This window comes from Caretta caretta, chromosome 23, assembly GCF_965140235.1.
Source record: "Caretta caretta isolate rCarCar2 chromosome 23, rCarCar1.hap1, whole genome shotgun sequence".
Classification (NCBI taxonomy): domain Eukaryota; kingdom Metazoa; phylum Chordata; order Testudines; family Cheloniidae; genus Caretta; species Caretta caretta.
Window position 1 is genome coordinate 4610136 of NC_134228.1, and position 22000 is coordinate 4632135.

General features: G+C 52.8%; 1 protein-coding gene across 3 annotated transcripts in view; it reads left to right on the plus strand.

Moving 5' to 3' along the window:
- LOC125628027 (sphingolipid delta(4)-desaturase/C4-monooxygenase DES2) overlaps positions 1-21306 on the plus strand; it is a 43732-nt gene extending 22426 nt beyond the window's left edge. For 2 of the 3 annotated variants that reach the window (XM_048832727.2, XM_075122581.1), the window contains exons 3-4: positions 19284-20026; positions 20300-21306. In XM_048832727.2, coding sequence (XP_048688684.1) covers positions 19310-20026; positions 20300-20443 — 861 coding nt within the window. In that variant the 5' untranslated portion in view covers positions 19284-19309 and the 3' untranslated portion in view covers positions 20444-21306. Of the gene's footprint in view, positions 1-1974; positions 2582-19283; positions 20027-20299 lie in introns of those variants that run through there. The other variant, XM_048832724.2, reaches the window with a different exon arrangement.
- Positions 21307-22000: the final 694 nt, after the last annotated feature.

Here is a 22000-nt window from a genome sequence, read left to right on the forward strand (position 1 = left end):
TTTCAGCACATCAGGTGACAGTCCCAAGGGGATCTCTGTCATCAGTTCTGTTCGGCCTTCCTCCAGTAGCTTAAAGAGCCTTTAGTACAGGGGTGGCCAACCTGAGAGTGAGAAGGAGCCAGAATTTACCAGTGTATGTTGCCAAAGAGCCACAGTAATACGTCAGCAGCTCCCCCCCCCCGACTCCCAGCGCCTCCCGCCCACCGGCAGCTCCGCCAATCAGCGCCTCCCTGCATCTCCCGATCAGCTGTTTTGTGGTGGGCAGGAGGCTTGGAGGGGCGGGGGGGAGCGAGGGCATAGCAGGAAGGGGTGGAGTGGGGGCAGAGCCAGGGGTGGAGCAGTGAGCACCCCCTGGCACCTTGGAAAGTCGGTGCCGGTAGCTCCAGCCCCCAGAGTCGGTGTCTGTACAAGGAGCCACATACTAACTTCCGAAGAGCTGCATGTGACTTCGGAGCCACAGGTTGGCCACACCTGGGTTAGTACCTGGTATTTTCTCCCGTGAAGGTACTGATACATTGTAATCAACTCTCTGTATCCTTTTAGATATGTGAAGCAGATGGAGTGCTAGGTGTAAGAGATGAGAGGTAATTGTCCTGCTCCAGTCAGCACTGGTGAGGCTTCGGGTGGAGTGCTGTGTCTGCCTGCGGGGGGAGGCCGCAGTCTAGGAAGGATGTGGACAAACTGGAGAGAGTCTGGAGCAGAGCAAAAAAATGACAAAAGGTTTAGCAAACCTGACCTGTGAGGAGGAAAGGATAAAAAATATAGGCCTGTTCACTCTTGTGAGAAGGAGACTGCCGGGGGAGCGGACCTGAGAGCAGTCGTCATAGATGTTAAGGACTGTTACAAAGAGGATGGTGATCAATTGTTCTCCATGCCCTCTGTAGGTAGGATAAGAAGCAATGGGTTAATCTGCAGCAAGGGAGATTTCGGTGAGATATCAGGACAAACTTTCTAACTCTCAGGGGAGTGAAGCTCTGGAACAGGCGTCCAAGGGAGGTCGTGGGATCCCCATCACTGGAGATTTTAAAGAACAAGTTGGACAAATGCCTGTCAGGGCTGGGCTGGTTTATTTCGTCCTATCTCAGTGCAGGAGGCTTGACTGGATGACCTCTTGTGGTCCCTTCCAACCTGACATTTCTGTGATGGTGCTCATTAAGTCTCTCTCTGTAAGGCACTTTCAGATCTTTTTGGTGCCTCTTTCCTGTCTCCTGACTGGTCACTTGTTATGACTGCTGTATCACCCGTCGGTCAGCGGCAGGGACTGAGCCTGTCATCTTTAGCTCCAGAGCCCAGATCTCAACCGTGTGAGCTAATGGACTCATTCCAGCAGCTGGAAGCAATAGAAGGCAGTTATCCCTTTCGGATCAGCCGTAGCAGGCGTGCTTGGTCAGTGTATTCCATTACTGCTATTTATGATTTCTATTACAGTAGAAGCTAGAACCCCCAGTAAGTTTTGATGCCCTATTGTGTTAGGGGCTGGGCCTTTGGACTCCCCCTGAGAGCAGTGTAAAGCGGAGGAGTATGGTCCAGCGGGGAGACGTGCATGATATTCCAGCCATTAACCTGCTGTCTGGCCTTAAGCAAATCTCTTTGCTTTTGTTTCCTACCCTCTTTTATAGGGTAGGAGTAACCGTCCTTAGCCCTGGTCTACACTAGGACTTTAGGTCGAATTTAGCAGCGTTAAATCGATGTAAACCTGCACCCGTCCACGCAATGAAGCCCTTTATTTTGACTTAAAGGGCTCTTAAAATCGATTTCCTTATTCCACCCCTGACAAGTGGATTAGTGCTTAAATTGACCTTGCCGGCTCGAATTTGGGGTACTGTGGACACAATTCGATGGTATTGGTCTCCGGGAGTTATCCCAGAGTGCTCCATTGTGACCGCTCTGGACAGCACTCTCAACTCAGATGCACTGGCCAGGTAGACAGGAAAAGAACCACGCACTTTTAAATCTCATTTCCTGTTTGGCCAGCGTGGCAAGCTGCAGGTGACCATGCAGAGCTCATCAGCACAGGTGACCATGATGGAGTCCCAGAATCGCAAAAGAGCTCCAGCATGGACCGAACGGGAGGTACGGGATCTGATCGCTGTTTGGGGAGAGGAATCCGTGCTATCAGAACTCCGTTCCAGTTTTTGAAATGCCAAAACCTTTGTCAAAATCTCCCAGGGCATGAAGGACAGAGGCCATAACAGGGACCCGAAGCAGTGCCGCATGAAACTGAAGGAGCTGAGGCAAGCCTACCAGAAAACCAGAGAGGCGAACGGCCGCTCCGGGTCAGAGCCCCAACCATGCCGCTTCTATGATGAGCTGCATGCCATTTTAGGGGGTTCAGCCACCACTACCCCAGCCGTGTTGTTTGACTCCTTCAATGGAGATGGAGGCAATACGGAAGCAGGTTTTGGGGACGAAGAAGATGATGATGAGGAGGAGGAGGTTGTAGATAGCTCAGAGCAAGCAAGCAGAGAAACCGGTTTTCCTGACAGCCAGGAACTGTTTCTCACCCTGGACCTGGAGCCAGTACCCCCCGAACCCACCCAAGGCTGCCTCCTGGACCCAGCAGGCGGAGAAGGGACCTCTGGTGAGTGTACCTTTTAAAATACTATACATGGTTTAAAAGCAAGCATGTGAAAGGATTACTTTGCCCTGGCATTCGCGGTTCTCCTAGATGTACTCCTAAAGCCTTTGCAGAAGGTTTCTGGGGAGGGCAGCCTTATTGCGTCCTTCATGGTAGGACACTTTACCACTCCAGGCCAGTAACACGTACTCGGGAATCATTGTAGAACAAAGCATTGCAGTGTATGTTTGCTGGCATTCAAACAACATCCGTTCTTTATCTCTCTGTGTTATCCTCAGGAGAGTGAGATATAATTCATGGTCACCTGGTTGAAATAGAGTGCTTTTCTTCAGGGGACACTCAGAGGAGCCCATTCCTGCTGGGCTGTTTGCCTGTGGCTAAACAGAAATGTTCCCCGCTGTTAGCCACGGGGAGGGGGGAGGGTTGAGGGGGTAGCCACGCGGTGGGGGGAGGCAAAATGCGACCTTGTAACGAAAGCACATGTGCTATGTATGTAATGTTAACAGCAAGGTTTACCCTGAAAGAGTGTAGCCACTGTTTTATAAAATGTGTCTTTTTAAATACCGCTGTCCCTTTTTTTTTCTCCACCAGCTGCATGTGTTTCAATGATCACAGGATCTTCTCCTTCCCAGAGGCTAGTGAAGCTTAGAAAGAAAAAAAAACGCACTCGCGATGAAATGTTCTCCGAGCTCATGCTGTCCTCCCACACTAACAGAGCTCTGACGCAGGGAGGGGCGACTGAGGACACGGCTTACAGGGTTGGCTTCAGGGAGCTAAAATCAACAAAGGGGGTGTCTTTACATTAAGGAGTATTTCAGGCAGGACTTCACGGAGGGTTCCAATAAGAAATGGTGCACCTAAGTTATCGTTCTTATTGGAACAAGAAGGTTAGCCTGGCCTCTGATTGATACATGGCTAGATTTACCTCGCTGCACCTTCTCTGTGAGTGACTGCAGTGTGATCTAGAAGAATGAGTCCCCTAGACGGGGGAGGGGGGGAAGCAAATGAATACAGAACAAATCTGGTCTATTTCTTGTTTTGATCCACTCCATCTATCTTTTACATCTTTGGCTGGCAGCAGACGGTGCAGAAGGACTGCATGCCATCCACATCTCATGGCTGCTCGGCAGAAGATGGTACAGTACGACTGCTAGCCATCCTCATCTCTTGCCTGCCCGGCAGAAGATGGTACAGTACGACTGCTAGCAATCCGTATCGCCTGCCTGCTCACAATAAGACGGTTCAATAGGACTGACTGCAGGACTAAAGAGAATGACCTGGTCAAGTCACTCTAAATTAAGTCCCTGTACCCATGTCTGTCCAGGCGCTCCCAGCCGACGTGGCCAGGAGCACCTCAGACATGACGATGACGGCTACCAGTCGTACTGTACCGTCTGCTGCCACAAGGCAAGGGGTTGCTGCTACTGTGTAGCAAAGCCGTACCGCGTCTGCCAGCACCCAGGAGACATACGGTGACGGTTACCTGAGCGGGCTCCATGCTTGCCGTGGTATGGCGTCTGCACAGGTAACTCAGGAAAAAAGGCGCGAAACGATTGTCTGCCCTTGCTTTCACGGAGGGAGGGAGGGAACGGGGGCCTGACGATATGTACCCAGAACCACCCGCGACAATGTTTTAGTCCCATCAGGCATTGGGATCTCAACCCAGAATTCCAATGGGCAGCGGAGACTGCGGGAACTGTGGGATAGCTATCCACAGTGCAACGCTCCGGAAGTCGACTCTAGCCTCGGTACTGTGGAAGCACTCCGCCGAGTTAATGCACTTAATGCACTTAGAGCATTTTCTGTGGGGACACACACACTTGAATATATAAAACCGATTTCTAAAAAACCGACTTCTATAAATTCGACCTTATTCCGTAGTGTAGACATACCCTTAGATAAGCACCTTGAGAAGGGTAAGAACCAGCTTGTTTGGCTAGAGGCAAGAGACCGTGATGATTAGGAGTTTACTAAACAGTGCTTTCAGGTAACACCAGAGAGGAAGGATGGCTCAGTGCTTAGAGCGCTAACCTGTCCTCTGGGAGACCAGGATTCGATTCCTTGCTCCGTCATTGTCTTCTGGTGTGACACTGGGCAAGTCACTTAGTCTCTCTGTGCCTCGGTTTCCCCATCTGTGAAATGGAGATAACAGTAGTGCCTTACCTCAGGGGCCTTGTGACAATAAATACATTAAAGATTACGAGGGGCTCAGATGCTGTAGAGAGGGGAGCCAGCCAAGTCCTTTGGACAGATAGCTTTCCGTTCCATCAGAGATGGATTTTCTCATGAGTCTAACAAAACAGATATCAGATCTCCAGCGAGGAGATGCAAAAGCCATAACGAAAAGACGCTGGCCTTCGCTGCCATAGTCCGGAGGCTAGAATGTGCGAATCTGAGCTGCAAGCTCACCTGTGATGCTGAGACATCACCTTGTCCCGACAGTCCCTCAAGGAGCCCTCAGCTAAAGACACAAAACCGCCCAGAGAGGTGACCCATCTGAGGTTCTAAATCAGCACAGAGCCGGCAATATGGCTTCAGTCCTCACTCCAGGGCCTTACACACTGGCACCTTGCTCTGTGCTCTGTTCAGTGACACTTTCTCCACTCGCGATTCCCTTTCTTTCCCAAGCCGTGTCTTCGCTTGCTCGTCCCACTTCCTCGCTGGGGTTGGAGCCAATCCGTATAAATCACAGATTCTTGTCAAGGCTTTTAAATAGGCCAAGCAAGGCTTACAGGTGTAACCAGGCAGGCCAGCGCCCACAGCAATGCAGGACACTTCCCTGTTTGGAAAGATGTAGTCTTTCTCCTGGCTCTGGGCCAGATGCTCAGACACAAGGGCTTGCCGTTAGGTTCTGACATCTATATTTAGGCACCTAAAGAAATGGCCCAGGTGTGGGATGGGAGAGTTTTTTCCAAATGGAAGCATTGCTTCCTGGTTAGCCAAACCTCTTCAGGGTGGCTTCCTGCTCAGAATAGGGTCAGCAGCAGTGCAAGCTTCCCACCATGGGCCCCCCCGCCCCCCTCCGGGAGACTGCCCCTGTCCTGCGGGGGAGTGGCTCTCGAGGGTACGTTTATTCACCATGCAGTGCAATGCTAGGGGGCGCTGTGTTGCAGGGATGGAGGTGCTCTCCCCTTGCAGTACATGCTGACCCCAGTACCCCAGTGCAGTACTAGGGGGCACTGCACTGCAGGGAGCGCGGGTGGGGACACTCTCGCCTTGGTGTCACTGCTGACCCCAGTGTTTCAAGGTGGTAATCCTTTCCCTCTCGCCCCATAACACCCCCACACACACACACATTTTGCCCCTTGGCAGCTGCGGGCAGGAGCACTTGCACAGGGGGCCCCTAGGAACTAGGGGAAGAAGCAGAGGGGCTGGTTAGAGGAAGCAGAGCCCAAAACAAGAGGGTTGGCACTGGGGAGGGGAGTCCCAGAAGCAGGAGTCCTGGCTCGGCACTACCGGAGAAGTGGCACAGGAGAGAAGATAAGCTGGGAGCGCTCAGGGCGGATGGCCCGGGACCGTCCTGTTTTCTAGCAGGCACAAGCAGCCGAGGGCGTTTTCCTCATGAATGTACGGCAGCCTCTGCCCTTCAGGAACCGGAGTGAGACCAGGGATGTACACTGTAAAGCAGAACTCTCTTTATTCGTTACATTACAGGATGGCTCCAAAGACGCAGACTGGGGTGTGCACCCTCTATCTGCATCTGGTGATTACACACGATTAAACGCTGCCCTACACGGGGACATGCAGGGAAATAAATCTGAATGAACCAGAGGTGTGAATAGAAGTGGATTTGTTCAGCCACTTCAGTCCCTGTGTGGATGCTGTTATTCATTGTTCAAATGGCCTGAATTTGCTTTAGTTTAATTCACCATTCAGCTAAACGGAATTAAGGCCACTTTAATTCTGCACAACAGTCTCCACACTGGGATTGAACGGGGTTTAAGTAACCCTCTTCCAGTTCACCCCTTTCGTTGATCTGGATTAGCTTTCCTAGGTGTCCCAGTTGTAGACCAACCTAATTTCAAAGACACAGTGGCACCATGGGCAACACCTCCCTTTCTTCTTTCTCAAAATCACGCCCAGTAAATCCCATGTCAAACAAACAAGGTCCCCCACCCAGGGCTGAGTAGTGTATCAGAGCATTGCTGATGGCTCAGTGTTAAATCTTCCCGTGGGTGAGTCAGAGGTTGTTAATGCTTACCAGTTAGAGCTCATTCCTTATCATTGGCTCAGTCTGTTTCGCTTGTCATCTCTCGCACAAAATTGCCCTCCAAGTCTCGGTATCATTCTGGCACGTGCCCCTGACTTCCATTATCAGTTTACTTTCTGTGACACAACCCAGCACCTGAGAAGAAGCTGGTGTTGATTCCGCTTGGCTGCCAAGTTTGGATGGCTGGGCCCAGGCCCACGCTGCCCTGAGTCCTCTTTTGGGCAAGAGCCCCTTCGCGCTGGGCAGTAGCTGGCCGAGAGATGATTTGTGGCTTTATGGTTTGTGAGGTTCAGCAAACAGGGCTCCCTCGCCAACCTTTCCGACTGTCCTTTATCGAGGACACTGACCACAGTTTTGTCTCCGAGCGTGCCTGGGACGGGCTGTGTTCCCCATGCTCGCACTGAAGGGGTTCACGTAGTTTACACTGAGAGGAGAACCTTAATGGGGGAAGCTCACCTGTGTAGGGACAGGAGGGGTTTCCGTGAAACCAGGGAGCTCGTAGCAGGAAAAGAGCTACTGCTGCTCCCCTGGCAAAAGGGGTTTTGGACTGAAGAGGAAGGATGGAAAAGGCAAGCCTGGGAAGTTGTCCTGGGGAGAGACAGGAAGGTTTAGGGTAGCACAGACCTCGGTGCAGGAGCTTGGGGCCCTGGCCTGGAACCCAGAGTAGAGGGTGGGCCTGGATTCCCCTATTCCTGAATGAGTGGCACAGATGGGCAGTGATCTCGAAGACTGGCGAGGACCATTGGCCTCAAGTTACTGAGGGGGAGACTCAACCAGGAAAGTGGACGTAAGGATGGCCGGGGACACTGTGGAGGACTTTGATAGCACCCCGGATGGGGAGGACTCTTGTGACTTGGTCGGTGAGCTAAGCCACCAAGTCGGGGTGCGGCAGGAGCAAGAGAGGGGGCCACAGAGCGAGACGACGAGCCAAGAAACGGCAAGAAGAGGGCGTGGGGCTGAAAGAGCTAATCCCCAGAGCGGCCAGCAGGAGGCGCCCCTAGCTGTGAGTAGCAAAACCTGTGATGATGCCATTTCTCAGTATTTCCAGACTCTCCATTTCTTGCTCTTTGCCTCAGCTCGGGGACGCTTCTCTGCGTGAGATCAGAACGGGTATCATTCAAACACAGCGGTTTTCTCGGGGTTACATTCCTCCCTAAGCAGTAACACCGCAGCCAAAGTGGGAGCATTTTCAGATGGCACCTGTCAGACCATGTTACATACACCTCCAGAACCGCCTCCTCCCCCTATGAGCACTAAAATGGCTACTTTTATGTCCTCTTCTCTTTTTTTTTTAATCTGCTCCTATATAGACTTGGAAACCTTGTCCTCATCTTCTCCGATCCTCAGCAAGATTATCTGGGAAGGCTAAAGGCGGGGGTGGCTTGCAACCCTCCATGTCCCAGTTTTTTAATGCTTTTAACTCGTTTACACTCGCTGAGGTTCAGTACTCAGGTTCCAGTTGACCGGTGGATTACAGTTTCTTGTCTGGGTTTAGCAGTTTGCACCGTTTACTAATCTGCTGGGCCCCTGACAAAAACAGCCACTCCTTGCTTCATGCAGAGCGTGCTTTCCACCATGAGGTTAGGTAGATGGATGATGGGTGAGTGGCTATGGGGATAGATAGATAGATGGCTGGATGGCTAGAAAGCCGAGAGTGTCTTCCTTGTGAGTATGCTGCAATCTCTTCGCTTCAAGAACCAGAGTGAGACTAGTTTAAACCAGGACTCTCTTTTAGGGCCATGATGGCTCCTACAGACTGGGAACGATGAGCAGGCAGGCTTGGAGTGGTGTCTGCATCATGGGATGTCCTCTGGTAATTATGCATGATTAATTTTAAAGAGGCAGGACCACAATATACGACAGAAATGGACTCTCAGGAAGGTGAGCTGGAATGGATTTCCTGAGTGGAAAATTGCTGTGAGCCCCTTGTACTTCGGGATTTTGGGGAGAATGGTTTTACCATAAGGTTTCTGTGGACTATTGTACATGTCTAGGAATAAATTCTGCTCCAAGTGTGGCTGCCTTCTCACATGCTTGTAATACCAGAACCTGGAGACTCTCAGTGAGAGTGAAAGCAATGCTCCCTTTCCCCCATTAACACACTGTTAGCCTGTGGAACTCAATGCCATATGATGTTCTTGAGGCAAAAAGTTTTGGAATATGTGGCTAATAAAACACAGTATGCATCCGATGAAGTGAGCTGTAGCTCACGAAAGCTTATGCTCAAATAAATTGGTTAGTTTCTAAGGTGCCACAAGTACTCCTTTTCTTTTTGAAAACACAGAGAGGAGACCTGTTTGCCTCCAACCTCAGCCCTCTTGCATCAGAGTGAAAACCAACCTCTTTCCCCTGCTGAGACAAGGTGGGAGAAGTCATAGTTTTTATTGGACCAACTTCTGTTGGTGAGAGAGGACCAGCTTTTGAGTTTACACAGAGCTCTTCTTCTTTCCCCATCAAACAGATTATTACACCATTGCCCACGCTGTGTATGTGGGTGGGTGGGTGGGTGGAGAGGGCAGGGGAGGAGGTTGTTCCTGGAATTTTGCTCTCCAGCAAGTGAGACTAGCAGCTGTCAGAGACAGGATACAGGTATTGCTGGCCTGTGATCTCATCTAGCAGAGCACTTTTTAAAATAAGTGCCACAGAGCCAAAGATACAGGAAAGTTGCGTCACTTCTCCTGGGCTTGTCTACAGAGGGAAGTTATTCTGGCTTGGGGTAGGGTGTGAATTCAATGAAATACACATTGGGCCAGAAGGAGATACCCACTGTACAGCCCAATGGTTAGGGCACCTACTTGGGAAGGGGGCGATCTAGGTACAAGCCGCTGCTCTGAATCAAGCCAAGCGGGGATTTGAACCCCGCAGGCCCCCTCCCCCGCCCCCATCTCCAGCGGGCGAGGTGAGCGCTGTGAGCATCAGGCGATGGCGGCTGGCTGGTTTGGAGAAGGAATTCCATGGTGGAGCTGAGAAAGTTCAGCCCAAGCTGCCCCTCTTGTGGGAAAAGCTTCGGGTTTGACAGCTTGGCGTTTTCTGCAGGAAACCCTGTTCCGTCCAATACCTCCCTACCGGCTGTCCTTGCCCCAGCAAAAGCCTGTTTCCCAGGAGCTGTTCCAGTCAAGTTTCCTGTGTGGCCGAGCCGCGGTGGTCTGTGTCCTTGTCCTCCAGGGCATCGGTGCGGCACCTGGAGGTACTTCAGTGCAGGGTCACTGGAAGCTGCACCTTAGCGAGGGCTCCACCAGCCTGTTTCCCAAGATGAAACCACCAAGAGCCTGACTTTGATGGGCCCAAAGGCTCTAGAAAGGACGTCCAGGCCGGTCACATCAGGCTGTCGGTGACCACGCAAGGGAACATCTGCACAGCCCGCCGCAGCGCGTCTCGGGGCCCAGGTTTGCAGACTTGGGCTCCCGCTCAAAAGAGCTGTGCGTACATGCCCCCTTTGCGGCCAGAGCCATTAATCTGGCCCCGGGCCCAATACCAGGAACTTACAGACCAACTCCACCCCAGGGAGTTCTGATGCCCAGCCAAACAGGTCTGGCAGGTGCTTTGGGGAAGGGCAGGCAGGAAGACATTTCAGCTGAGCCAGGTGTCTGCGTTGCAGTGCTTCTGGGAAAGTCAGTGAGAGGATACAGCACACCTGTGCAGGTGACGCTGCCCCGGCCGGGAGTTCTGGTTCTTTCGGCACAGTGGGAACTGGGCCGGCTCCGGTGGAGAGGACGCAGCATGGGGAACCGGGTCACCAGGGATGACTTTGAGTGGGTCTATACAGATCAGCCTCATACAGAGAGAAGGAAGGAGATCTTGGGTGAGTCTGGGTTGGGTTGGTACCACCATGGCTCCTGTCTGGAAGGGGGATGGCACTGTGGGAGGCGGATCAGAATCAGAGGCGAGCAGGAAGGGGAAGAGGGTCAGAACCAGAACTAGGGTCAGGGAGGAGGTGGGAGCCAGAACCAGAGGCAGGGAGGTCAGGACCAGAGGTGACAGGGACAAGAGGAGAGATGGGTCAGAACCAGGTGGGAACAGGGAGAACCAGAGAGAGGTGAGTCAGAACCTGCAGGGATAAGGGGGTACCAGGGAGGGAAGAGGTAGGTCAGAACCAGGGTCGGGGGAAGATGGGTCAGAACTGAGTGGGAACCGGAGCCACCAGAGAGAGAGGAGGTGAGTCAGAACCGGCTGGTGTTGAATGTAGAGAGTTGTAAGCAGCTCTCTCGATATTAGGCCAGGTCCACACTAAAAAATTGTCGACCCAGCTACGTTGTCCGGAGTTGTGAAAAATCCATACCCCTCGGTGGCATAGTGAAGCCAGCGTTTGCTTGATGGAAGACTTCTTCCATCTAGCTACCGTGTCTCGTGGAGGTGGATTAACTACAGCGATGGGAGAACCCTTTCTGTCAGTGTAGCTAGTGTCTGCATTGAAGCACTTCCGCGGTAACCTTTCCAGTGTAGTCAAGCCCTTCTACTGGGGTTAGTAGATATTTGTAGATTGGTAATTGTTATATAATTAACTCATCACTGTTTCTTTATCTGTGGGGCAAATCGATTATGCATAGGGTGACCATGTTTCCCAAAGGGAAAAGGGGACACCGTGTAAGGCTAGCCCGAGGTCCTCCCCACGGCACATGGGTCTGACCCAAGGTGCTCAGCTCACCTGAGTCCTGCTCCCTCCCGTCCCCACAGGTCTGGCCTGAGCCGGTTGCCTGAGACCTGCCTGCCCCCCTGTGACTGGCGTCGCTGCTCGGCCAAGCCCTGCCTGCCCCCCTGCCCGAGCCCTCTCTCCCCCCTGGTGTGATGCTGGCATCACCGCTCGCCCCCCCATGTTTCTCTGCACCTTGCTTTTTTGACAAAAGTGGACATTTGTCCCATCCCAAGCTTCATCAGTTGGCAAGAGCAAATGGGACAAATGCCCACTTTTGTCAAAAATGTCGGGATGGCCGGGACAGGGCTTAAAAAAGGGACTGTCCCAGCCAAAATGGGATGTGTGGACACCCTAATTATAGAGGGATTAGTTTTTGCTTCAGCATGCTTTTGGGCAGGGAAGGGGGGTGTTCAGAGACTCTAAGAAGCATGGAGGTTGCTAAAGGAAGTGTTTCTCTGCTCCCCTCTCCTGGCTGTTCTCACAACACGCGGCTGCCTAAATCCACTGGGACTGTTGTGGAACTTCTCCTGCTCCAAACCCCAGATCCCCACTAATTGAGCTTCTGGAGAATCCCCACCAGCACTTAGCAGTATAGGCCCTATGACACACAGTAGCAGTTCTCATCCCATCCAGCAGAGGGCAACAGCCACATACACTAGCCTGAGCCTCATTCTCAGTCAACTCCGCTCCTGCCCCTGGGGCAACAATGGAGAGGAATGGAAAAGATTCAGGTGACTTTAAACCCTCTTTGTGCTCCCCATATTCTGGGCCTTGCCTGTCCCCGGTGTCATTTAGTGCAACCACATATAACTAATCCATGCTGCTGCTGGAATCCAAGCTCCACACCCTGTGGTCCCGGTGTGGGCACATAGTATACTCTGGCCTCACCCTGGATCCACCCCCTATGGACCCTGGGGGGCAGAGAATAGCTACAGCACAATGCATGCCAGCCACACCACACACCCTCAATCCACACCAATGCAATGAACCGTGTCCTTAGGCCAGCTCCATACTGCCTGGGGCGGCCCCCAGCATGGAGGGGATGCTTAAGGTGTCGCGAAGCCGGCTCAACCCCCACGCCTCTACCCCAGCACAAAACGCAGCTCCACGGTGACAGTCAGCGCCTTAGAGACCACAGTGATACAAAGCCCTGCGCCGAGGAGACAGAGCTCTGCCCCAAATATACCTGTTTGCAAATCCAGGGGCAATATCCCACACGAGGTCAGGGTAGAACAGCACCAATGTTCAGGGGCTAGGTGGATGTAGGAGACAAGATCAAAAGACCTGATGGGGAGGGCCCTGGCCACATCCGTGGCCGTGAAAAACACGTCACGGACCGTGAAAACTGGAGTCCCCCATGAAATCTGGCTTTGGTAGGAGGGGGGGAGGGGGTGTCACGATATTGCCACCCTCACTTCTGCACTGCTGCTGGTGATTGCACTGCCTTCTGAGCTGGGCAGCCGGAGAGTGGCTGCTGCTGGCCTTGAAACCCCCTGCTTCCCCCCCCCAACTTCCTTTGCGTCAGGATCCCCACGTTTACAACCCCCTGACATTTCAGATTTTTTAAAACCCTATGACTGTGAAATTTACCAAAATGGACCTTGAATTCGGTAGGGCCCTACTGATGGGGCTTGATTGTTTTTGGGGGGGCTTCGCAAGTTGACGTGCTCAGTCATCAGTCACATCGGTTGGGTCAACCTTACCAAATGGCTCAGGGCCAGATCATAGAATCACAGAATATCAGGGTTGAAAGGGACGTCAGGAAGTCATCTAGTCCAACCCCCTGCTCAAAGCAGGACCTAATCCCCAGCTAAATCAAAGATGTTCCCAAAGGCGAATTGTGGGGCGACAATTCACAGCCTGTTTTCCTATAAAGTGTTAGGGACGTCTTACGGGGGTAGAGGGCAGCAAAAGCAGCTGGCAGATTTAAAGGGATTGCGTGTCTGTTGCTAGGAAACCATCAGCTGTGGAGTCGATCCTGGGCCCAGCTGATCAAGGAAACCTGAGCACTCCAGAAACAACCCCACGTTTCTCCCTCTTGATGTTCGTCCCCCCAGGACCGAAGATTTGACGCAGATCAATAGTTGTCCGATTTGACACTGAGGCTTACAAACGGCACAGCCGCGTTTGCTGAGGCCAGTCAGACGGAAGGAATTTGAAACGTAAATTCCTTCCCTTTTTACCGTGGGAGGTTTGTTGGTTTGTGCCGTGGCCTTTGGCTCCATTTGGAGTCGTGTGGAAGGGACCATTAGATGACGCACAGAGAGGTCAGGTTGAGTTCTGCAGCTCTGCAGACGTCAGGTGTGAAACTTTGCAGAGTCATCGTGCCCTAGCTTGTGTCACCATTTCACTCCAGCGCAAAGTGGGGGGGTACAAAGCTTCACGCCGGGGGGGGAGGGGGAATTCTGGCATTTTCCACGGACATGGCCAGCCTTTACTCCAGTGCAGAGAGGGGGAAAAATACTCTGGTGCTGTCTTACAACTCACTTTGCAGTGTGACCTCACGCAGCGAAGGGGGATCGGGGCCCTGGTCTGAGAATCAGACATGGCGTTAAACAACCGACTGCTGTCAGCTGTAAAAGACACTTAGCACAGTGCTGCTGGCAGCTGCCACTTTGAGGCGTGCCCTGGTGATGCACTGAGAAAAGCCCTCTCCTGGCTCATCTGGGTGGGGAGTGTTCTTTTTGTGTGTGTGTGTATGCACAATCGCTGGGGAAACTGAAACAGGAGGCCCTCAATCTTCTTTTTAATAACAAGATCCAGGGATTAATTATTATTATCATCATCATCAGTCAATCTCAGATTGCTTTAGAAGGGGAGGCCAGTATCACGAGCCTTATTTCATAGATGGGGAAACTGAGGCACGGGGACCAAGTGACTTGACCAAGCTCACCCAGCAGCAGAGGCCGAAGCAGACCCCAGCTCCCTTGAATCCCACTTCCGTGCACTATCCACTAGGTGACAGTGCCTCCCTGAGATGCTACCCTCCTTGAACTCGCTCGCTGCCAGGCATTTTGTCCAGCCCTCAGATCGCTTTTGCGGCTTGGTTTCAACAGGGTGAGGGATGGGGATTTCAATCCAGCCCAGCCCAGCCTCCTGCCTGAGCCCCCATCACCAGCTGGACTGAGGGCCTGAGGCAAAGCTCAGTGGAGTCAGGGCAAGGTTGTCTACTGATGGCACTGGGTGTTGAAGCAGGACCCATTGTGGCTTTTCTGGCTCTCTGCACAGGGCATGATGTTTGCATTCACCAGGTGCCTTTGTGCCTTATGTAACATGCAGGTGGGGTGGGTGCTCCTGGCACAAAGGTGGCTGCCTCTTGGCGCTTTGTCTCCCCAGGGCTAGGCGGCGGCTGCCTCCTGGCAACGGGGCTCTGCACATGCACGGACAGGCTCTGCTGGTTGCCCTGGAGGCTCTGGACGTGATGCACTACAGACACCAGGCAGGCCTGGGCCAGATCCCTCCGGGGAGCAGTCCCATTGGGTTGGTGGCGCTTTTCCAAAGAGCTCAGCATGGAGAGCAAGGGAGAATTCCCTGCCCTCCAACCCCGTGCAGACCAGTGGAGACTTTCCTCTCCCTACCCCACTGATATGGATGGAAACTTCCCCCTCCTCCGCCCCCTCCGCCCACATTGAGAAAAATGGAAAATTCCCCCCTTCCTTCCACGGAGAACAACAGGGAAGCTCCTCCATTGAAATCCCCATCCCTCACCCTGTTGAGTGCAATAGAGGCTGTTGGGGGTCTGAGGTAGGGTGACCACACGTCCCGTTTTGGCCTGGACAGCCCCCCTTTTTAAGCCCTGTCCCGGATGTCCTTTTTTGGCCAAACTGGGCATTTGTCCCATTTGCTCTTGCCAGTTGCAAGTTGCTCTGATCTGTTGGCAAGAGCAAATAGAATAAATGCCCAGGCTTGCCAAACAAAAGTGGTTTGCAACCCCGATAGGGGGGCGCGGAGGAACATTTGGGGAGGCCAGTGGCAACATGAGGCGCTGGGCGGGGTAGGGCTCGGGCAGTCAGCCCCAGTCCTGAGTGGCATGGGGCGTGGGCGAGCAGCAGGCAGCTTGGCTCAGCCTCATGTGTATCCTGATTGTACTTTGGTAAATATGGGCACCCTAGTGTGAGGCCTTTTAAAATAGGGGTGTGTGTGTGTGTGTGTGTAACGATGGGTTCCAGGTGTATTTGTGCCACGCCGAGTCTCCGTCAAACGCCACCTTGTAGATCTAGCAGCTGTCCCGAGCAATACCACCGAAATGCACCTGGTCCTGGGGTGGAACACGGCACTTCCTGCCCAGCAGGTTAGGACTGGAAAGGAAGAAGACAACGAATTATGTTGACGCCCCAGGGGATTTTTAATGGAGGATGCCGACAGTTAGCCCCGAGATCTGGGTTGGAAGTCCTCCGCTTTCTGGCAGTGTCAGAGCAATTCTGCGACTAGTAAGTGGGGCCCGTGCAGGGGAAAGAGCACCCCCTACTGGTTGGCAGGCAGTAGTGGGGCTCCCCAGCCTGGAGACGCGGTCACCGCTCCAACACGCACCCAGCTCAGCGCATTCCACCGAGGTTGGGCCACGTTCACCTGCCCCCAGGGCAGCAGCGGGCCCACATTCTGCAAATTCCCCTGTTTCTTCCTTTGGCTTTGGTTTCACTACGTCAGGCCCGACTTGCTAATCCCCTTGCCCAGTGCGGCAGCTGCATTCCTGCCCCAGATCATGCCTGATCAGGCTCGCGTTCCCGCCACTGATTGGCTCGACAAGGAACACTGATGGGTCTGGAACCAGAAAAACAGGGTGGAGGCCACGCTGACCGTTGGCTCTAACTTGGTATCACCCCTCAGCTGGGCCGAGGCTGCTGCTGGTTGCACTGTGTCACAGGGTGGCTGGCCCTTTACGGGGAGATGTCCCTGAGCCCCACCTGTGACACCTTCCCAGCTGGGGGAAATGAGTGTAGTCATGTGACAGAGAGGTCATGTGACAAACTTGGGCCAGATAGAGGGGTCTAAGGGAGAGCACCGTAGGAGCTGCAAATATTTTAGCGAGGTAGGGCCAGGAGCACCAGGCGGGACAGCGACTGGCCTGAGAGGTGCAGAGAGCAAAGGGATTGTCCGGGACGGAGGGCCGAGGACTCCTGGCTCAAGGAGAATGAGCTATTTGGGCGATTGAAAGGCCCAGCTGGGTGAAGGCAGCATGGCCAGCATGTTTAAGGATGAAGGCCCCGATCCTCAGAAGGGAGGTAGGCCCCCAAATTGGATTCCCTCCCCACCTCCAGCAGGGACATGTTTTAAAATGCTAGGGACTGGACGGAGTTTTTGAGGAGCCCTTTAAGAGAGGGAAACTGAGGCAGGGCGCTGCAGAGGCACCGCAGGCCATGAAGAGGCGCTCTGGAGGAAAACCTGTTTACGTTCCCCCCCCACACACACTTTTTGACGTGATCAAAGGTTGGGGCCCTGAGGGTTGCTCCAGGTGAGAGGGAAATTGACAAGGGAGTCTGGTACCCGGCAAGGAACATTTAAAATCCCTGTTTCCCTGAACACAGGAGGAACAAAAACAAAAAAACCCCAAACAGGAGGCAACTTCCTTATAGCACCAAGCTCAGGTCGCTGGTTCAGGCTGCAGATGTCTGGCTTTCCTCGTCACTCTCTGGTCCTCCAGCTTGGGCTGCAGCTCCCCCATATGAGCTCTTTACCCCGGCTTTGCCTTCGGTGCAGCTGCTTAGCTGTCTCTCACAGCTAATGTAAATAAGGCGTGGGGTGACCACAGTTTAGATGAGGTCTAACCCAACCCAACGGATAATATTTGTAGCCTGCTGACTCCTCCTCCACCCCTTCTCTGCTGTGTAGCACTGGGGATTGGCGGTCTAGTCCCAGAGGGTGGGTTCTAGTCTGTGGCAGTGATTTAAAAACACCTGTTTCTGGTATTTTGATGCCTTATTCATGCAAATGGATGGAGCTGGTTCAAAACCAGGCTGGCATCACTCCCCAGCTGGTGTCAGTCAGGTGTTGTTCCATTGGAATCAGCAGGCTGGATCCCCAGACAGGTCTAAACCATCCCCTCCCTTGGGATTCAAATCCCTTTCAAAGTTCTGATCCAAACCCAAACTTCCCAACCCTATAACGGGCTGACTCCAAACTTGCATCCTCTGTCGCCCCCTTGTGGTAGAGGAGAGCCAAGATTGGGCTGGGGTGCGAATAAAGGGGATTTTCTGGGGGTGTTGGTGGGGTTGCGTAAAGCAGCCAGGGGAAGGGATCTGCCGAGAACACAATTACAGCCAAATCCCGTCTCTTCTGTCCGGTGCGGGACCACACAGCACAGAGCAGCCCTGAGTTCAGCTCAGGTCCATCTTCGGCATATTTCCTGCTGCACTTCTTGGAGATCAGCTAGCATGGGGGAGGAGTATTGGTTAGAGCTGGTTGGGGAATTTTTTGCTGGAACTTTTTGCTGATTCATCAAAACCAAAACTCTCTGGGGCAACGTCGGTTCTGGTAAAACTTGAGTCAGGAATTCCCTAGGTGAGACAACTCCACTGTAGAGTTGTCACCATCTTGATTGTTAGGCCACTTATTTGGGGATCTAGGTGATGCAGGGTCAAGTCCCTTGTTCCAGTGGCCAAGCTCAAGAGAGACTTTAGATTCTGTAAAAGAGGGAAGATTCATAGACTTTTTTATTTTTATTTTTTTAAGGCCAGCAAAAACTGTTAGAGGAGGACCTTGAACCTGGGTTTCTCCACATCCCAAGTGAATATTCGAACCACGGGGCTAGCCCAGTGGCTCTGTGGGGTGTCTCCCTTGTGTAGTTTCATAACAAATTTTGAAAGGTCTTGGTTTGGTTTGGTTTTCCGATGTGGAATCCAAACAAATTTCCAAGCCTCTCAATGTTTTGTGAAAAGGGGCTTGTGTTTTCCAGCCGGCCTGGAATAACAATACCAGTTCACAAACTCAAACCACAGACTCCCAACCCACAAGTTTATACGGGTACAGAACGTACTTATAGACAGATGGCCTGGAAAACGGGACGTGAGCGTAACCTGCTGCAGGAACAGCTGCTTGAGTTTGCAGAGAGCCTGGGACAATTGCTCTGCAGGGTGGGATCTGCCCCGGCTCCACAGGAGCTCACTCAGAGGCCCAGCAATGGCAGTGGGGATGAACAAGCTCATTTGCCCGTTAAAGCAGGTGAGAGAGGATCAGGTTAGAAGCTGGGAGCAACAGCTCATTCTGGCACCACCAGAGGGTGGGTTTATCACCACATCCCCACCCCGGGGGTATTCCATGAGGACCCAGGGTTTTAGGTGCTTTGACTAAAGCACTTGTCTGCTTCCGACTGGCTGTGCATAACCAGAGCCTCACGGTGTCCTCTGTGTCTGGGGAGCTCAGCGCTCAAGGGCGCGGCCTGTAAAGCCATAACCCATGAAGGAGCCAGGCCCAAGATAAATCTTAGATGCTGGAAACCAGAAAAGATTCATAGATTTTTAGGGCCACCTGGCCACCTAAATTAGGTCATCAAGTTTGACCTCCTGTATAACACACCTCTGTCTCAGTAAGGTACCATGGTATCAGAGCGCCTTACAGCCCCGCCATGATACAAAGGGGGAAACTGAGGCATGGATCCACAAAGGAATTAAGACTCCCCATGCCCATTGATTTCAGTGCCTAAAAATTCTTGAGGATCTGGGCCTAGGGAGTCTGTAGCAGAGGAGGGACTTGAACCTCCGTCTTGCAGATTCTTGCCCAGCTTCTCTCCCAAGATTGCCCACCGGCTACGAATGCATTGAGCGCAATGGTTTGTGTAAGGCGGTACTGACGTGCCATACCGCCACCGGCAGGCTGGATCCCAGCCCTGCCCTTCCTGAGCTAACGTTTCTGCATCCCCTCCACAGCCAAGTACCCTGAGATCAAGAAGCTGATGGGTCCAGATCCCCAGCTGAAGTGGGTAGTGACCCTGATGGTGCTGACCCAGCTGGTGGCCTGCTACCTGGTGAAGGACCTGCCTTGGAAGTGGGTCTTCTTCTGGGCTTACGCCTTCGGGGGCTGCCTCAACCACTCCATGACACTGGCCATCCATGACATCTCCCACAACGTGGCCTTCGGCAACAAGGAGGCCAAGTGGAACCGCCTCTTCGGCATGTTCGCCAACCTGCCCATCGGGGTCCCCTACGCCACCTCCTTCAAGAAGTACCATGTCGACCACCACCGCTACCTGGCCGGGGACGGGCTCGACGTGGACATCCCCACGGCCTTCGAGGGACGCTTCTTCCACTCGCCGCCCCGCAAGATCCTCTGGCTCTTTCTGCAGCCCGTCTTCTACATCCTGCGGCCCCTCTACGTCAACCCCAAGCCCGTCACTGGCCTGGAGGTGATCAACGTCGCCGTGCAGCTGGCTTATGACCTCTTGATCTACTCCTTGTGGGGGCCCAAGCCCATCTTCTACATGATCGCCGGCTCCACACTGGCCATGGGGATCCATCCCATCTCCGGACATTTCATCGCTGAGCACTACATGTATCTCAAGGGCTACGACACCTTCTCCTACTACGGCCCCTTGAACTGGCTGACCTTCAACGTGGGTTATCACATGGAGCATCATGATTTCCCCAGCATCCCGGGCAGCAAGCTGCCACTGGTAAGAACTTCTCTGCTTGCAAGCGTCTGGCTGGAAGGGGTAGAATCCCTGGGAAAGTGGGTGGAGCCCAGCGGGGAACCAAAAGACCTTAAAATGGGCAGGGAACCTGTAGCGGAGCGGTCACCCCGCTCCGGGTTGAAAGGGGTTAAAAACAGCCCTAGTATACCATGAACGTGACACCACAGAACGCTGGGCAGTTGTGCATCTCCATCGAAACATCCCAGGGCAGAGATTTGTGTTCACGGTCAGACCCCAGTGTGTCTCTGCTTCCAGGTGAAGAAGATCGCTGCTGAGTACTACGACCATCTGCCCTACCACACCTCCTGGGTCTGCGTCCTCTGGGACTTTGTCTTCTGCGAGTCACTGGGGCCCTTCGCCCGCGTGAAGAGGAAGTACAAAGTGGCCAAGGCGGAGTGAAACAAGAGGGTTACCCAACAGAGCTCCCCGCTCTCCAGCCTCTCAGGGGACGGGGGGAGGTTTGACATCAGGGGAGTTATTTATACCTGTTGCCTAATACCAGACGTGTACACGCTTCATTTAAGGGTCAAATATTGTCAAAGACTCCACTGACCGAGACATGAGTCATTAGGCAGCCTGATCGGGCCATGGGAGCACTCCTCCTGGCCGCTCGGCTGGTGTACAACTACCCCAGACCACCCACGCCCCTCCCAGCAACCAACACAGGGGGTGCGGCCAGTGGTACTGGGACATGGCTGAGAAGGGGGTGTAGCTAGGGCATCTCCTGGGATCACCAGCTGCTGCTAACAGACAGTGTAGATTAGAGCAGCCTTCAGGCTATTCTGTGCCAGGGACTAGCTTGGCATCCCGATGGCTTTCCTGCCACCTTCATTCCCCCCACACCCCAGACTTCTTATCAAATGGTCCCCAGCCAATTTGGAGCATTGGCTGGTATGTGTACATAGGTATTACTAAGGGCCACCAAAGATACCTCGAATCTAGGCTGCAGCATTACAGGCCTGATTCCCCGCTCCCTCAAAGTGGTGTGATTCTGGAGTGACCCCATTGAAATCAGTGGCATTGAACAGGCATAAATCCATGGGAGTCAGTGGGGCTGATTCATGCCTCCCTCACCCTGCTCTAGACCAGGAGCAACTGCCCTAGTACGGATGTAAAGGAAACAAGAATCAGGCCCCTTATAAAATTTGAACTGTAATAAGTGAATACCCAGATCTGCAAGAAAGGACCAGGCATACATAATGCAAAGAGACAGCCCTACTTAATTAGTCATGTTCCTTATATTAAAAGTAACATGAGGAGAAGCTTCAGTTGGATCAGTGCCTTTTTTAGCTCCTTTGATGGAAAAAAGAGACTGAAAATATACATATATTTTTTTAAACCATCAGAATGTCAACTCTGGCTTGGTTTCTGCTGGAGAGCTGCTTGGAGGTCTCCAAGGTGTCGCTTGAAACCACTCCTGGAAAGGAAAGGGAGAGGCTGGCAGTTTAACAAAGAGAGCTCACCTCCCACCTGTTTGTGGGGCGCTTGAGTTTGTTGGTGTCACCGGGGATCTGGCCCTGGATATCTGCAAACCTTTGGTCCATACCTGTCTTGCATTATCTCTGCGAGTTTGTGGTGGTGGGATCATTTGCTTACAAGTGACAGGTGGGGTTTTGAAAGTGTAAATTAAGTTGGAGTTGTCAGATCTTACTGTGAAAGGGCGGGGGTAAAGATTTGATGTGGGAGCTGGGTTTTGTTAAAAATAATAATGTCTTATTTTATAGGGTCTTTCATTCTTAAGGATCCCAAGGACTTTACGTAATCTGGAGAAATCGTGTCTTTTGGTGCTGAGGCGTAGTGGCTGTTTCGTAGCACAAAGCTCCAGACTTCAGAGCGGGTCGTAAAGAAGTCCCATCTCTGATTGAGATTGCTGGGCAAGTTTAGAGAGCTGAACAGAATTACAGGAGTGGGAATTTTGCCAGAAGCCTGAGCCTCTTGGGGGAGGGGAAGCACCCT